The sequence below is a fragment of the Triticum dicoccoides genome, chromosome 1B, assembly GCF_002162155.2.
Source record: "Triticum dicoccoides isolate Atlit2015 ecotype Zavitan chromosome 1B, WEW_v2.0, whole genome shotgun sequence".
NCBI lineage: Eukaryota > Viridiplantae > Streptophyta > Magnoliopsida > Poales > Poaceae > Triticum > Triticum dicoccoides.
Genome location: NC_041381.1, coordinates 24,058,006 through 24,076,894, shown reverse-complemented (window position 1 = coordinate 24,076,894; position 18,889 = coordinate 24,058,006). Strand labels below are relative to the sequence as shown.

Genomic DNA, 18,889 nt, shown 5'->3' with positions numbered 1-18,889 from the left:
AGGATGATGAAGACTATGATTCCCCCTCAAGTCGGGATGAGGCTTCGGACTTTATAAAAATAAAAGAGGCCAAAGAAGCCTACCAAAAAAAGAAAAAAAGGAAAAAAGAAAAAAAAAGGAAAAAGAAAAAAAAGTAGAAGAAAAAAAAGAGAGAAAAAGAGAGAAGGGACAATTGCTACTATCTCTTTTTCCACACTTGTGATTCAAAATAGCACCATGATCTTCATGATAGAGAGTCTGATATGTTGTCACTTTCATATACTAGTGGCAATTTTTCATTATAGAACTTGGCTTGTATATTCCAATGATGGGCTTCCTCAAAGTGCCCTAGGTCTTCGTGAGCAAGTAAGTTGGATGCACACCCACTTAGTTTCTTTTGTTGAGCTTTCATATATTTATATCTCTAGTTCATCCGTTGCATGGCAATCCCTACTCACTCACATTGATATCTATTGATGGGCATCTCCATAACCCGTTGATAAGCCAAGTTGATGTGAGACTATCTTCTCCCACTTTTCGTCCTTACAACCACCACCATTTGCCACCATAGTGCTATGTCCATGGCATGCGCTCATATATTGCGTAAGAGTTGAAAAAGAGGAAGCGCGTTAAAAAGTATGAACCAATTGCTCGGCTCGTCATCGGGGTTGTACGTGATGGGAGTATTTTGTGTAATGAAAATGAATCATGGCCTAACTATATGATTTTGTAGGGATAAGCTTTCTTTGGATATGCTATTTTGATAAGACATGATTATTTGTTAGTATGCTTTGAAGCATTATTATTTTTATGTTTTATAAGATTTTATCTTGAAACATTTGGATCTGAACATTCATGCCACATTAAAGAAAATTACATTGAGAATTATGCTAGGTAGCATTCCACATCAAAAATTTCTTTTTTATCATTTACCTACTCGAGGACGAGTAGGAATTAAGTTTGGGGATGCTTGATACGTCTCCAATGTATCTATAATTTTTGATTGTTCCATGCTATTATATTACCCCTTTTGGATGTTTATGGGCTTTATTTTACACATTTATATCATTTTTGGACCTAACCTACTAACCGGAGGCCCAGCCCATATTGCTGTTTTTTTTTGCCTATTTCAGTATTTCGAAGAAAAGGAATATCAAACGGAGTCCAAACGGAATGAAACCTTCGGGAGCGTGATTTTTGGAACGAACGTGATCCGGAGAGCTTGGAGTGCAAGTCAAGAAGCTGCCGAGGAAGCCACGAGATAGGAGGCCGCGCCCCCCTGTAGGGCGCGCCTCCCTGTCTCATGGGCCCCTCGGGCGGCCACTGATGACCCGCAAGTATACGGGATAGTTGTAGCCTCTTTCGATAAGTAAGAGTGTCGAACCCAACAAGGAGCTAAAGGTAGAACAAATACTCTCTCAAGTCCTATCGGCCACAGATACGACTCTACGCACGCTTGACGTTCTCTTTACCTAGAACAAGTATGAAACTATAGTAGTACTTTGTAGGTGTGATAGGAGAGGTTTGCAAGATAATAAAGAGAATGTAAATAAAAAGTAGGGTCTGTTTAGATAAAGATGCAATAAAGTAAATATAGCGAGTGTGGAAAAGTGGTGGTAGGAGTAGTGGAATTGTCCCTTAGCAATTGACTACGTTACTAGACCGATAGCAAGTTTTTATGTGGGAGAGGCCCTGCTAGCATGTCATCCCTGACTTGGAATTCTATGCACTTATGATTGGAACTATTAGCAAGCAGTCCGCAACTACTAATGTTCATTAAGGTAAAACCCAAACATAGCATTAAGATATATTGGTCCCCCTTCAATCCCGTATGTATCAATTTCTATGCTAGTCTGGAGCTTCTGTCACTCTTGCCCTCCAATACATAGTCCTATCAACATACAACTAACCCTATGGTGTGATCCACGCGCGCGCTCAGATGATGGGAACCATAGGACAGCAACATAACCACAAGCAAATTAAATCAATCATAGCAATTCATCAACTACCAATAGGACAACGAAGATCTACTCAGACATCATAGGTTGGCAACACATCATTGGAAAATAATATGAAGCATAAAGCACCATGTTCAAGTAGAGGGTACAGAGGGTTGCGGGAGTGGACCGCTATAGATAGAGGGGGAAGGTGATGGAGATGTTGGCGAAGATGACGGTGGTGTTGGTGAAGATCGCGGTGATGATGATGGCCCCCGGCGGTGTTCCGGCGCCACCGGAAGCAAGGGGGAGAGAGCCCCCCTTCTTCTTCTTCTTCCTTGACCTTCTCCCTAAATGGGGGAAGGGTTTCCCCTCTGGTCCTTGGCTCCCATGGCTTGGGAGGGGCGAGAGCCCCTCCGAGATTGGATCTATCTCTCTGTTGCTGCGTTCTCTGATTCTACCCCTTCACCATTTTCTTTATATCTGGAGATCCGTAACTCTGATTGGGGCGAATCTTTCGCCCAGATCTTTATCATAAAATTAGCTTTGTTGCGCCAAAAGAAGAGCGTCAACCGCCTTACGGGTGGCCCACGAGAGCCCAGGCCGCACCCAGGGGGGAGGGAGCGCCCCCCTGTCTCGTGGCCACCCCGGACACCGTTTCACGTTGATTTTACTTCCCAAAAATCATAAATATTCCAAAAAAATCTCCGTCCATTTTTATCCCGATTGAACTCCGTTTGATATTGGGTTTCTGCGAAACAAAAAACATGCAACAGACAGGAACTGGCACTGGGCACTGGATCAATATGTTAGTCCCAAAAAATAGTATAAAAAGTTGCCAAAAGTATATAAAAGTTGAATAATATTGGCATGGAACAATCAAAAATTATAGATACTTATTCCTCCTATATATACCTACGTACCCCGAAAACATCCAGGAGCACCGCGAAACACAATTTCCACCGCCGTAACCTTTTGTATCCGCGAGATCCCATCTTGGAGCCTTCGTCGGCACTCTGCCGGAGGGGGAATCGACCACGGAGGGCTTCTACATCAACATCTTTGCCCCTCCGATGAGTTGTGAGTAGTTTATCACAGACCTACGGGTCCATAGTTATTAGCTAGATGGCTTCTTCTCTCGTTTTGGATCTCAATACAATGTTCTCCCCCTCTCTTGTGGAGATCTATTCGATGTAATCTCTTTTTTGCGGTGTGTTTGTCGAGATCCGGTGAATTGTGGGTTTATGATCAAGTTTATCTATGAATTATATTTGAATCTTCTCTGAATTCTTTATGTATGATTGAGTTCTCTTTGCAAGTCTCTTCAAATTATAAGTTTGGTTTGGCCTACTAGATTGGTCTTTCTTGCCATGGGAGAAGTGCTTAGCTTTGGGTTCAATCTTGCAGTGTTCTTACCCAGTGACAGAAAGGGTTGCAAGACATGTATTGTGTTGTTGCCATCAAGGATAACAAGATGGAGTTTATATCATATTGCATAAGTTTATCCCTCTACATCATGTCATCTTTCTTAATGCATTACTCTGTTCTTATTTACTTAATACTCTAGATGCAGGCAGGAGTCGGTCGATGTGTGGAGTAATAGTAGTAGATGCAGGCAGGAGTCGGTCTACTTGTTATGGACGTGATGCCTATATACATGATCATGCCTAGATAATCTCATAACTATGCGCTTTTCTATCAATTTCTCGACAGTAATTCGTTCACCCACCGTAATACTTATGCTATCTTGAGAGAAGCCTCTAGTGAAACCTATGGCCCCCGGGTCTATCTCTTATCATATTTGCTTTCAATCTACTTTATTTGCATCTTTACTTTTTGCATCTATATTATAAAATACCAAAAATATATTTATCTTATCATACTATCTCTATCAGATCTCACTTGCAAGTGGTCGTGAAGGGATTGATAACCCCTTTATTGCGTTGGTTGCGAGTTCTCAGTTTATTTGTGTAGGTGCGTGGGACTTTTGAGGAACCTCCTACTGGATTGATACCTTGTTTCTCAAAACTGAGGTAAATACTTATGCTACACTTGCTGCATCACCCTCTCCTCTTCGAGTAAAACTAACGCTAGCTCAAAACGTAGCAGTGAGCTAGAGCACCCAAATGCCCTCCCCTCACTGTCCAGAAAAAACAGAGCACTGTAGAGTGCTCTGCCGTGGCGATGGGTATATATAGGCAACTTATTTGTCCCGGTTCATGGTAGGAACCGGGACTAAAGAGAGCCTTCTATACCGGTTCAAGGCACGAATCAGTGCCAATGGCTGTGGCCAGGAGCGTGGCCCATTGGTCCCGGTTCGTTCCTAGAACCGGGACTAATGGTTCCAGACGAACCAGGACCAATGCCCACGAGGCCCCGGCCGGTCCCCTGGGCTCATGAACCGGGTCTAACGCCCCCCATGGGTCCCGGTTCGTCAAGAACCGGGACTAATGGGCTGGCCAGGCCGGAACCAAATACCTTGTGTGCTAACAAACGTCACAATGTAACTGAGTGATCATAAAGATGCTCTACAGGTATCTCTTAAGTTGTTTGTTGAGTTGGCATAGATCGAGATTAGGATTTATCACTCTGAGTATTGGAGAGGTATCTTTGGGCCCTCTCGGTAACACATAGCATAAGCTTGCAAGCAAATGACTAAGGAGTTAGTCGTGAGGTGATGTATTACAGAACGAGTAAAGAGACTTGCCGGTAAATAGATTGAACTAGGTATGAAGATACCGACGATCGAATCTTGGGAAAGTAACATACCGATAAACAAAGGGAATTAAGTATGTTGTCATGACGGTTCGACCGATCAAGATCTTAGTAAAGTATGTAGGAGCCAATATGGGCATCCATGTTCCGCTATTGGTTATTGACCGGAGAGGTGTCTAGATCATTATAAAGCAATACAGCTGGGCCATATATCATGAAGTTGATCATCATTACCCTTTGATACAACCAGCTGGGTGTGTGCCCCATTGATCTCGGTTGCGGCAATTTTCTTCTGTTTATAGACCTCACACCGTCTCTTATTAATCTCATCCCTATTTTGTGCATACCTCTCTCTATCCCTTTGCATTTTTACTTCCTTAGGGTCTGCAATCAATGACACAACTCAGCATTTGAGCAAAAAACTGCAATCGAGTGCTTGAGTGCTGATCATCACCCAAGAATTCGGTGTTGCTTGTTGGAACCAAGGATCGACAAACAATCACAAGAATACGAGGAGACGGATTTTGCAGGGCGACGAACACCCGCGGCGACGAACGTCGGGGCCTTTTTCTTCCTCTGTATTCACTTGGCTCAATCATACAAGCAGTACACGGGATGGTTATATAGGCGGAGCTCGCACGCACTATGCGGCCAGCTCCAGATTGACTGGCTCCCTGCTACTCCCCCTCAGTTGGACGCGGCCACACACCAGTGTCCGGCTTGAGCCTAGACACACATACGCGACAAACACGTGCGCACCTACGCGTCATGCACACACAGATGGCTTATTGCCAACATTCTCTCCCTAAGCCATGACCTTGCGGTCGCTGGAGTAGCTCATGTCGATGTGGTCGCCAAGATCGTGACCCAGCCCACGGATCCGACCTGGCGCACCGACGCCGGTCGCACCGCCACAGACCCGACCTGGCGCACTGACGCCGGTCGGACCATGCTTCGTCACGTCTCTGGTGACATATGCCAACCTCCTTTTTTGCCGGCGACATATGCCTGGCTTCCCTCGATGCCCCGCACGTCCCGCGCCCACCCGAAGCGCCTGATGAGCCCCATCGCACTAGTGCGTCGCACACGTCCCGCGCACCGGACGCGCCCGCCGAGTCCGACCGCACCAGACGTCGTGGACTCACTGCACGCCGCCTCCACGTCCGCCATGGCAGCCGCAGCGCGCACACCTTCATAGGCCAACACATAACCTGGAGCTTCACCGCGCCACCGCCACCGCCGGCAATGCCTCCGGCACGTCGAACCATTCCCATGACAACCAAGCTCTAATACCAATTGTTGAAACCCAGGATCGACAAACAATCACAAGAATACGAAGAGATGGATTTTGCCGGGCGACGAACTCCCGCGGCGACGAACGCCCTCCCTGGCGACCAACGCCGGGGCCTTTTTCTTCCTCTGTGTTCACTTGGCTCAATCATACAAGCAGTACAGTGGATGGTTCTATAGGCGGAGCACGCACGCACGCCGCGCTCCAGTCCTGCCCACGCACGCCCACTACGCACGCCCACCACGTGCACCACTGCGCATGCATGATCTGCATGATCTGCTCGTCCGGCCGCGCACATAGTGCGCGCCACTACACACACTACACGGCCAGCTCCAACAGATTGACTGGCTCCCGGCTTCTCCCGCTCAGCTGGACGCGGCCACACACTGGCCTCCGGCTTGAGCCTAGACACACATATGCGACAGACGCACGCGCACCTACGCGCCATGCACACACAAATGGCTTATTGCCGACATTGCTTATATCCTGGAACGGGTGCGCGTCCCGTTGGGAGTGGCCGGGGCCATACACCGTCCTTTAACCTTGTGAATGTCAAGAATGTTAGCCATACGCCGTCCTTTAACCCTATGAATGTCAAGAATGTTATCATACAACTGTACCTGAAGGAATAATGCAACATGATGTAGTAGTTCGTAATACCATTCATCTAGGTCTCTTTCTAGGTGTCTTTGTTTGTGTTCATATTACTTGTAACTAAGAATTGGACAATCCATATGCAGATTGGGAAGGCTTTTAGTCGAGGTCAGTTTTATACTAGAGTCAAAAAACGTCTTACATTATGAAACGGATGGAGTATTTAGCTGTAGGAGGAAGGTGGCATTAATTTATAGCTCATCTGTTGGGACGTGGAATTTGGAAAGACACATATCTGGGGGTATGCTGGCTCATCAGATGTCCCTGCTTCCCCAAGTAGCATGGTGATCCATGCGTCGTTATCGCTGTTGCTTTATCGCTAACGCACATCAGCTTCCATGTGTCCTATTATTAACGGAAGACGGCAAAAAAGAATCTAAAAACAGAAACAAAGGACGTGCATCCAAGGAGAACTTCCATCTAGGCTTGGCTACTTTGAGATAATGGGTCAAAGTTGCCATGATTGATGAAAACGCCAACTGGTATAGGACACTCATATAAACCAAGGACGAAGGACGTTTCGGCAGGCAGGCCGGCTACTGGCGCCACTACTTTTATTTTCTCTTAATCGTTCAAATTTCTATGCCGACGGCCATGCCGCAGCTTGCTATGGTAGCTTTTCTGTTGGTCCTTTTTCCCTTAGCAGTAGAGATTGGGTAGGGTTTCTCGTAAAACAAATAGGACATTTCTTCTGGCTTAGGCTAACATCAAGTTAATGATGATGGTCTATTAGGTATTTATATGCCTTCTCTGGTCCACCATGCTATGTATCAAGCATAATAATTGTAAAAGATCCTTTACATTGATGTCTAGTAATTTCTGATTAACATGGAATTTTACAGCATATTTTTTTGGCTTTTGATTAACCCATCAATTAAACTTTTTTTAGTATTATTTGCAAAGCATGACGCCAATGACCATGCTCATATTGCATTCCCTCGCACCAATCTTTATCTGGGTAGCATGCGGACATAGGTAACAACAAACCGCATGGATTGACCACCACTACCTTGACTTGAACATAAATCGAGAACCCGCCTCCCTAATGACATCCTAACTAGCAACCGACAACAAAACAAAGGTACTTCGCAAACCGCGTGCCAAGAACTCGGCGAAGGATCTGCCGACTCTGTGTCGGATGGAACTAAGCAAAACAAGGCATGCTACATGTGGGCCTCACACACGTAGTACGTCTGCCTAGGTGGAACTTGGAAAACGTGCATGCCTTGTGGCATCGCCATTAATGGCGCATCTCATCTACCCCCCTGTGTTTGACGAGTTCTCCTTTTTATGTACTCGGCGGTACTTGCTTTTTTGTTTTGTCGAGTTCCTGATATGAAGAACTCAGCAATGTTAACTATTGCCGACCCGGTCCAGCCGTGTCCTGTTTGCCTTGGGCGGAACACGGCAAACTTACTGGCAGAGTTGTTTTTTGGTTCTTGCTTTTAAAATTGGAAACATTGTCGCGACTGCTAAATTAAGCTGATACTTTTGTGCACCATGCTCCTTAAGACGGCTATTATGGTAGAGTTTCTCTAAGCTGCAGGCGTCCCATCAGAATTAAGAAAACAGACAAGCTCAGTCGTCGGTGTATTCAACTCCAGTAGAAAAAAAATGAATCTGTTAGCAAATCATGTTCTATAAAGTGGCAGCTCTCCCAGTGAGTCCTATCACCAGAGTTGAGAAATACAATCTTACGTTAGGTGCACCTTCCAAACCCTTGCTAGCAAACCCTTGCTACTTAGCTAGAACTCCTTGGTGCTGATCAATGGCGGCGGTGAAATTGGAGGAAGTGAGAAGGGCACAACGGGCGGTGGGTCTGGCGACCGTGCTGGCAATCGGCACGGCCGTCCCGGCCAACTGCGTGTACCAGGCCACCTACCCGGACTACTATTTCAGAGTCACCAAGAGCGAGCACCTCCCGGACCTCAAGGAGAAGTTCGAGAGGATGTGCGAGAAGTCCACGATCAGGAAGAGGCACATGCACCTCACCGAAGAGATCCTGAAAAAGAACCCTAGCATCTGCTCCCACATGGAGCCGTCGCTGGACACGCGCCACGACATTGTCGTCGTGGAGGTGCCCAAACTTGGGAAAGAGGCGGCAGAGAGGGCCATCAAGGAGTGGGGCCAGCCGCAGTCAAAGATCACCCACGTTGTCTTCTGCACCACCTCCGGCGTGGACATGCCAGGTGCCGACTACCAGTTGACGAGGCTGCTCGGCCTCTCGCCGACGGTCAAACGCCTCATGATGTACCAGCAAGGCTGCTTTGGTGGTGCCACGGTGCTCCGCATGGCCAAAGACATCGCCGAGAACAACCGCGGCGCACGTGTGCTGGTGGTCTGCTCGGAGATCACCGCCATGGCATTCCGTGGCCCCTCCAAGTCCCATTTGGATTCGCTGGTTGGACATGCGCTCTTTGGCGATGGCGCGGCCGCTGCCATCATCGGTGCTGACCCTGACGTGCCCTTCGAGAAGCCACTCTTCCAGCTGGTATCAGCGAGCCAGACCATCCTGCCCGACTCCGAGGGTGCCATCAACGGCCACCTTACGGAGGCAGGGCTCACCATCCACCTTCTCAAGGACGTGCCCGGGCTCATCTCCAAGAACATCGAGCAGGCGCTCGAGGACGCATTCAAGCCTCTGGGCATCCACGACTGGAACTCCATCTTCTGGATTGCACACCCTGGCGGGCCGGCGATCCTGGACATGGTTGAGGAGAAAGTTGGCCTTGACAAGGAACGCATGCGCGCGAGCCGAGAGGTCCTGTCGGAGTACGGCAATATGTCCAGCGCATGTGTCCTCTTCGTCCTCGACGTGATGCGTAAGACCTCTTCCCGGGATGGCCAAGCAACCACTGGAGAGGGTAAGGAGTGGGGTGTCCTCTTCGGCTTTGGCCCCGGCCTCACCGTCGAGACACTCGTCCTCTACAGCGTCCCATTGGCAACCATTGCATGATCGATCAGCAAACCACACTTTATTATTTATTCGCCAACAACATAAAATCACCAGTACTACAAGTGGTTACGAGAGCGACGGTGTGATGGCTGTTCTGAGTTTCCTTTATCCCTGGTTTTTCACTTTTTGTTGTGTTTCTGCTGTACGAATTGATATGCGTTTTTACTCCCAAAACCCTGTTGTATGTGCTCCTGATGTACCTAGTGTATTTTAGTAACGTTCAACATTATGTTTGTTATTAGTAATTGTATATAATGTATGGGTTGCATTGTCTAAATCCTCAAACACGTACGGTTCAGCTGGGTGTCTCTTTTCCCTCGCATCCTGATCATTGAGCTTCTTAACCATCTACTTGCTTTTGCAGCGATTACTGCATAATCCATATGTTTGTGTTGCAAAAGCCGTCTGCGATAGAATGTTCTTAATTAGACAAACCTGTTATTAAAGCCGTGCACCTGCAGGGGCTAGTGCTTTCGGTTTTTAAATATAGGGACATTCAGGACACTATTTGGATCAGCATATTAGTATTTAATTTCTAATTTTGTATAAATAAAAGGATCGAGTTAAACAGGTCAATCCATTTGTTATTGTACTGTTTGCACGTATACTCTTTTCCAACCATGAATCGAGAGTTCGAGACACAACTGCTTTTCACCCCAGGAACTTTATGTTTATAATAAATGTAACACTGTTCCATATTCACCAAGGTTGCATGTGTATTGGTGGCTATAGTTTTGCAAACGCAAAATTCGGTGGATGTATCATTTGTTATCCTTTTCTCCCATAAATTATGATGGAGTTTGGTGTTATGGTTTAGAGACGTTGAGCATGCTCCCGATAACATCTTCACTGTTATCTTTAAGAGCATGTCATTTTTAAGATCAAGTTTACATAACATACTCATGCAAACTATTCTGTAGGGAGTACATGTGAGCATTCATTTTTCCCTGGTAATAAGAAGTGAATCCGTGCACTTTATTCATTCTTTTTGGAAAGATGCGTTATTGAAACCATTTATATTGCATGAAAATATATTGTCATTTATTAGAGTTTCGCACCCTAGCTATGCAGAGGCCGGGTGTGTGGTCATCGTGTTTGTATCTCCTTGCTGCTCCATTTTGCGTGAATAAAATTCATACTTTATCAAAAAAAAAATATTAGAGTTTCTCTTTCGTTAAACTCTATCAGATAGAAGACCTGATTTTTTTGTTAATGATTAAATTTCTAGGAAAAACTTATTGGGGAAAAGTGGGGAATTCTAATTATTTTCCATTGAAAACACACAAGTCCTATCGGTTCATGACATGGATAATCGTGTGTGTGTACATGAGATCTTTCTCACAGATGATAAATGGAAGGCTTAATTTTATGACCTTGTAGCGGTATATTAGCATGGAAATTTGAGCACATGATGATTTTAGTACTATTTGCACTGTTCTGCTGATAAGGGTACAAGTAGATATATGTGTAGTTATCATACGTTGTGCCAATGTATCGGCAAATCCCACACGCTGTTGTCAATGAACCAACTAAATATAGTAACTTGTCATGACCAGCCATATGTGTGCTACATACAAAAAGCAGTAAACTAAGTGACGAATTTGCCCAACCCAAATCTAAAGCTCACGCAACATAATAATCAAACCTCCAACTTGTTAGCGTGTATGACATAGATCAAACCTGCTTGAAACAGTTACCATTGCCCGCATTAGAGTAAATGGATCCCGTTCATCGCCATGTACATGTAGACAAAAGACACTCATAAAGCTGCAATAGGCCAGTTCTCACCATCAGCTCTTGGCATGGGCCTCCTCAGCACTACACATTGTAGGGCAACGGTGTGGTCATCAACGCCTTCACTCACCAAGGAGCACACTGTCTTCTTTCATGGCCAATCTGCAGATTTTCTTGACACTAAAGTACTATTTGTGCCTACTATTTTTCTTGTTCATGGGGATCGCTCATTAGGAGCTGTTGAATTTGGTCTTTGTGTCGGCAAGAGCGTAAGTCTGTTGGCAACATATTTGACAAAATTTTAGGTCATATCATTTTTTAAAATTAATCAACAAAGCTTTTCTTTATCAGGAATGCATGCAGACATTCATTTTCTTTGCCAACAATGAATAGATCCTGGGACCTGATATATTAGCAACGGGTGATATTTAAGTTACGTGAAAAACAAATTTGCACTTTTCTGTTAAACTACAGAAGATAGATCTCAAAATATCTAATTGAGGTAACGTGGAGATTATAGCTTTTTTAATCTACAACACATATATGGGTTTGTGTATCACATGTTTCTGACTGATGACAGACATAAGGCTTATTTTTATTATATTGAGTTAGTAAAATTGGTATGGAAATTTCAGCGTACAATCATTTTTAATATTTATTTCTCCTAATTATGACAAAAATAAATACATATGTGTAGTTATCACACCTTGCATTAAAATTATTTGAAAAATCAATGCCTGCACGCAAATCTACACATATATGCATCAGAAAATAGATGCACATATGAACTACCAAAATCTGTAGCACACATGAATTATATCAAACCTGATTGATATATTTACCTTTGCCAGCATCTGGAGCACTAAAAAAGCAGCGCGCTATAGCGTCTCTAATAGCACACTATAGCGTTGTGAGAAATGTCTTGCTAAATAAATTAGTGTACAATATCTCGTTAATAGCACATTAATTAAATATTTTGAAGACCTTGCTATTTTTTTCATACCACACTATTTTAAAGGCATGATGTAGCCGGCCTGTGAAGGTAGACCAAATTAAATAGACATTCGACCAGCTAGCCCGCAGTTGGCGAGTATTCTCAATCATGTCTTTGCATGAACCTCATCAGCACTTCAACTCATTGACTAAATGCTTGTGCATTCACAATCCTTTAGAAATCATGGCCATATGGAAACATGCAATTACTGCAGGTGCGTACAGCGAGATCCTTTACAAGGATGAGATGTCATTCGTCTAAAAGATAGGGCTATGAATCTTCACATGTGGAGCCTGAAGAGGAATGGATGCGACCTCTCCAGCAGCTTGTGCCGGCGAATCAATTAGCGGTCGGAGGCGTTCATTAGATTTACTCTGTCCGGCCTTTTTTTGTACTTATTTTTTTATTATGGAAGGAGAAGATAGGCCTATGAACCTGCACGTGTGGAGCCTGAAGAGGAATGAAGGTGACTTCTCCTGAAGCTTGTGCCGGCGAATCAATTAGCGGCCGGAGGCAATGATTAGTTTTACTTTGTATGGCCTCTGTTTGTTACTTATTATTTAATACCGAAGAAGAAGATAGGCCTATGAAGCTGCACGTGTGGCGACTGAAGAGGAATGGAGGCGACTTCACCTGCAGCTTGTGCCAGCGAATCAATTAGCGGGAGTCCATGATTAGATTTACTTTGTCCGGCCTATGTTACTTCTTTTACTAATGTGGAAGGAAATGGAAAGCAAATAAATATAGTTCTTTTATTATACATGAAAGGAGATAAGATTGTTTGGAAAGAATTCCTTCTCTCCTGCCGGTGGAAGAGGCGGAGTAGGAATCACCCCATGGTTATTTGTGAATCATCAGTTAATCTTATGGATATAAATTTTTAACCTCCAAGATTAACGTGGAGCTTTCTATGGTGCATCAAATTAGTAGACACAAGATGATGCCTCACGCGTTGTTGCGGTAACCTCGATAAAATCGATGTTAAAAGGCTAAACAATTGGAAAAATAAATTTAAGTATGCTCTCGGGATATAGTCTGAAAACAGTAAGCTATATGAAGCATGTCACAAAATGTTATATAAAAGGAGAAATCCATTGGATTGAAGTCAAAGGGGGTGCCATTTTTAACAAAAGTGTGTAACATGACCTAAAGATATTTGCTCCAAGTGTCCAACATACAAATATATGTATTCTATGCTTCAAAAATATGTAACGTGGCAGTCTATGTTGCGGACAAAAATTGGTGAAACAAATCCAAGCATGATTCATGAGGTGCATTGGATGCATGAATAGATTAGTGCACTAAGTGTGACATAGTTGCATGGAGAGGAAAAATAGATAGTGGGTTGCAACTATTTAAGAACAGATGATAAGATATAAGATGCTTATAAAAGTAAACCCGCCGAAAGAAATGATTCTACAATGTCCATGAACAAAACAATTAAATTAACACGGTTCTCTATGTTATATCTTATTTAGGACAATAAAAGTGAACGGTATCTCAATCCTGTCACGACCTGAGCATTTCTTGCCATTTGTTTTCGAGTTTTTTTTAAAAGGAGGATTTCCCCCGGCCTCTGCATCTGGGAGATGCATACAGCCATTTTATTGACTATCTCGAGGACCTTACAAAGTATAACAACAATATGCCTGAATCCGTCATCTTCACAGCATCTGCCGCTACTCCTATCCAAATGATGAAGGGGTGCAAGCTGGGTCACATACCCATACCTCTCACCTAAGACTAACATCTAAAGCCGGAGGCCCCGACCAAGCCATCTGCCGGGCCGGGGGCTCAAACCGGTCTGATGGCCTCACATGTGTCGTCGCCGCCATCTTTCACTAGTCCATCTTCAGAGCAGATTGAGGTGAAAACCTTGGCAAGTCCTCCGCCATCGACGCCACCACGACGCCAAACGACAACCTCCACCTAAGCGAGCCTTGGCACGTCCTCCGCCATTGACGCCACCACGACGCCAGCCGATGACCTCCACCTACGCGAGTCCATCTCCAAGCAACAGACGTAAATCCATCCTAGGAAAGGGCTGCACCACCGCCGTCGCCCACCACCCACAAACGCCACCCAACCCCAAGGTTTCCAAAGCAATGCCTTCAAGAAGGGAACGGCGCCGTGAGCGCCGCCGCAGCCCAACAGATTTAAGCCTTTCGCCCGGGAGACCTAGGGGTAGATGAAGTGGGGAGATCAGTCCGTGTCGACACATCCAAGAAGGGAAACGACGCCCTCAGGCGTCGCCGTCTGCCAACAAATCTTCTCTCAATTTTGTCCTCCACCATATTTATCTTTCATGGGTCAAATGTTCTAAAGGGCCGCTGCTCCAGAGGTGAAGAGGTGCCCGCTGTTTAACTCTGACTATCATCCCAATCCAATTACCAGCTACACGAGAAAGGCTGCAGTTGAGGATTTTCCAAAAAGGAAAAAAAATAGGCGAGTGAGGAGCAGATCTATCACCTCCTAGTATATTCAAGAGAAAAAAAATCTGACTTCAAAACATTCATCACAAAGAAAGGTGATTTTGTAACATGAAGGTTTCTATAACCATATTTGCCTCTCTCATAAGAATTAAATGCAGGATCATAATCAAACTTAATAATATAACTATCACTTAGGGCTTCCCCGGCTTATGCGATTCAATCGTCGAGTTGTGTTTTTGGTCAAGTCGTGTTGCCTCGCTCTTACGTTTACCCCTTACATCTCCGCACGTTAGGCTAAGCGTACCGTGGGAGCACCCATGTGTTTGCACTGCAAGTTTCGCTGGAAGAAATTAAGACAAAAACAAGGAGCAAGATTCGTCCCTAGCAAAAGCTCGACACAAAGATGTGTAGATCTTATTCCTTCCCATTGATGGCGCGAGCCAGATAACAATACTTAACCTATACTCAAACTAGGCGACCACAACCAACATAGGCACCCCATACCAGGGTTTCCTCCACCTCGTTGGCGCCACAAGGCAACCAATGGTGAGGGAACCAGCATCGGCGGAGTCTCTTAGGAGGAATACCTAGTTGCCCTATTTCTCTACAGGTGGTGGCCACTAGGTAACATTCACTAGCTTATGTGTTATTCTTCGTTCTAGACACACATGTATATTGGTAGACACACTTGTAATGCAAGTAAAGTACTCCCTCTATTCACAAATATAAGTTGTTTTGGATATTCCAAAATGAACGAAGCACAGACTGCAATGACTGAAGAAACACATTAAAACTTGTCTATATTCATCCAAATCAAAAAAGAAATACTCCCTCCATTCGATATTACATGTCGCTGATGTAGTGCAAAGTTAGTACAATTTTGTGCTAGACCAACGGCAAGTAATATTGATCAGAGGGAGTAGAACATCTTATATTTTTGTACAGAGAAAGTGGACGTTTATAATTTTTTTGTCAATTGTATTTCTTTCATATTGAATGTATAAAGAACCTTGCGAGGATACAGGTACCGGTCAAATTATTCGAAAAAGTATCACATGGCCGTCCGGATGCCCAATCCTGTGCCACATCCGATCGATCTAAGCCGGATGCTACCGAGCGCTACGACCTCTGCCGTCTCATCAACTACACCATACGATTTTTTGTTGCACCTGCTTCGGTTTGAATTAGTATACTGGCACTTCTGCTGTCACATCAACTTTACACGAGCTCATGTCGTCTCAGAAAAAAAAAACTAGACGCGTTGGCAACCCACGATGGTTGGACGTACCAAATGGTACAAGTGCATCCGTGGAGGCAAGCAGGTGTCATAGTGATGCCGAAGCAACTGGCACAGGTCCTGACAAGCGTTGATGCCGGCAGTATAAAAAAGTCTCAACCAACACCGCCGGCGGTCACTGGATGCTGTTTTATTTATTTACTTGCAATTTATGTTTGCCGCGGCACCACTTCCATTTTCATATGGGCACTACCAGACATTTGGACGGGTCAGTAAATGCTTTGATCAAATGTTCCACTAATACATTGAGCAAGAGGGACGTCGGACAATATGTATTCCTTTTTGTAGATGAGCAGGGAGGTCCCCCTCCCCGGTTCCATTACTGGGAATGAAACCCTGACCAACATGTTTTACATCAGCTCACTAGTTAAGAGGAGCAGTTCATAGAGAGAAACCAGAGTGCTATGATTAAATGGAAAACTTAATACAGATCCTTCTCCTGGATCGCACGGCACGCAGGCCTGGGTAGGTGCAGGGGTGTTTATCAGGCCGGTATCTCCAGAGCGTCGTTTGGTTCCATCCCTTCCGATTTCCTGAGCTTGAAAGGTGGTGCTGTAGCTGCCTGGGGTGACCAGCAGGCCAAGGTCGAGACGGGGCTACACAGCGTACTCTTGTTCTTCAGGCCCCCTTGATTCTTTGGGGAATGGAAGCTCTAGCCATCCTCCTAGATCTTCAGCATGTCCCATTGGTGTACTACCACATCTCCCGCGTAGCTCTTAAGCATCAGCAACTCGTTATCCTCAGCGGCAGCTGGGAGAACGTAGCTAGCGCTGTCATGAAGCTCCCTAGACGTGCCCTGCCACTTTCTGGACCCAGGATCGCCCAGAATTTGAGTGTTCTAAGGATCAGCCTCCAAACCCGCGAAATAGATGTCCAAATGGTGTTGTTAAAGATGATAGACTTCCTATACTTCCACAAACACCACATGACTGCTGAAGAAACTATATTTAAAGCCGAGTTCTTCTTGTTAGAGATCCAGAATCTGGCTACCGATTCAAAATCAGTCCATGTCTGGACCCTGAAGTGGTCAATTATAAACGACCAGGCATATTTTGCTACAACACACTCAAAGAACAGGTGAGAGATGGTTTCATGCTCAAAGCTCAAAACACAGTCAAGGGGTTTAATAATATGTCTTTTCCTCTGGTTGTCTCTGGTCATTAGTTTGTTATATGAGAAAAGCCATAAGAAGACATGAATTTTGGGTGGCACACTAAGTTTCCACACCGCTGGGATGAAAACTGGTTGCACCCCTCTAAAGTTTAGCACATGGTATAGAGAGCTCGAAGAGTAAACCCCTTTACTCTGAAGATGACATATCAGTGAATCAAAATCCTCACAGAGAGCAATGCTCCCAGCGACCTCGACTAGCTGGTACCATAGTTCCATGAGTTTGCTATCAAAGTTCCTTCTGAAAGTTAATTTTAGGGTTTCCCCATCCCAGACTTCTTTGATAGTTTTAGTCTGCTCATTACAGACCAGGTAGACAGGCTAGAATTGGGTAGCTAGTGGCGAAGTCCCGAACCAGGTGTCTTCCCAAAATCTGACCCTCTCCCCATTGCCAACTTTCCATCTAAATCCAAACAGATTTTGAATGATGGATTGAAATCCCTTCCAGAATCTTGAAGAGTTTGGGATGGAGTGGACCGCAAACAAGTTAGGCTTTCCAGGCAGATATTTTTGTTCTATGATAGCTTGCCAAGGTTTTTCTCCTTCTTCATAGAATCTCTTAACCCAGGATCCTAGGAGGCAGGTGTTCACCTCTTGGAGGTTGGGAGTGCCTAGACCTCCAAATTCCTTTTTCATACAGATCATTTTCCAACTAGCAAGGTGAAGTTTCCTATGCCCTTCAAAGTCATTCCATAGGCGGTTGGCCATTTGGGAATTGATCATGTCAATGGCTCACTTGGGGAATTTGAAAAATGAGAGTAGGTAGATTGGGATGCGAGCAAGGCATGCTTGAATTAGCACAAGTCTGCCTTTATAGGAGAGCAGTTTCCCTCTCCATCCAGTGATCCTTTTCATTATTTTATCTATGAGGGGTTGTATGTCCTCTCTCCTAAGCTTATCATAGTGGAGAGGGATCTCCAGGTACTTTATGGGGAAAGCACCTTCAGTGCATCCTAAAATTTCAATGAAACAGCTTGTCTCTTCTGCATCTAAGTTGATGGGAATCAATTCACTTTTACTGTAGTTGATCCTCATTCCAGCAACTTGCTCAAAGCAGTTCAGGACCATTTTGAGGTTAGCTGCATGCCGAGTATTCTTATCTAGGAAGAGTATGGTATCATCAGCATATTGTAGGCAGATGATTCCCCCAGGGCAGACTTCAGGGCAAAGCCCTGCAATCAACCCTTGGTTTGCAACTTTCATCAGCATTCTGGTAAGAGCATCCACTACAAGGTTGAACAACAATGGGGAAATGGGGTCACCCTGTCTATGCCCCTTCCCAGTGAGAAAAAAAATCACTTTCACTACTGTTCACTTTGACAGCAATGGAGCCCCCATGGGTAATTTGCTTAATCCAATGTGTCGATCTCCCACCAAAACCTCTAAGTTTAAGAAGTTCCTCTAAATTCTAGATTGACTTTATCAAAGGCTTTCTCATAGTCTATTTTTAGTACCAAGCCTTCTCTCTTACTAGAGTGGATTGAGTGCAGCACCTCATGTGCTGTCACCACACTTTCCAAAATATATCTACCTTTTAAGAAGGTAGACTGGTTGCTAGCTACCAGCCTGTGCAAGATCTTTGACAACCTATTGGTGAGTACTTTAGTGAAAATCTTAAAACTACAGTTCAAGAGGGTGATGGGCCTAAACTTCTTCATAGAAGAGGCATCTGCTTTTTTGGAAACCAGAGTTAGCATAGCAAAGTTAAGCATATGTATGTCAAACTCCCC

At 44.7% G+C, this 18,889-nt stretch overlaps 1 protein-coding gene across 1 annotated transcript; it reads left to right on the top strand.

The window, feature by feature from the left end:
* The first annotated feature begins 8,344 nt into the window (after positions 1 to 8,344).
* LOC119316897 (chalcone synthase 2-like) lies at positions 8,345 to 9,666 on the top strand. Its single transcript, XM_037591285.1, has one exon. The coding sequence runs from the start codon at positions 8,345 to 8,347 to the stop codon at positions 9,530 to 9,532; it is 1,188 nt and encodes a 395-aa protein (XP_037447182.1). The 3' UTR covers positions 9,533 to 9,666.
* Positions 9,667 to 18,889: the final 9,223 nt, after the last annotated feature.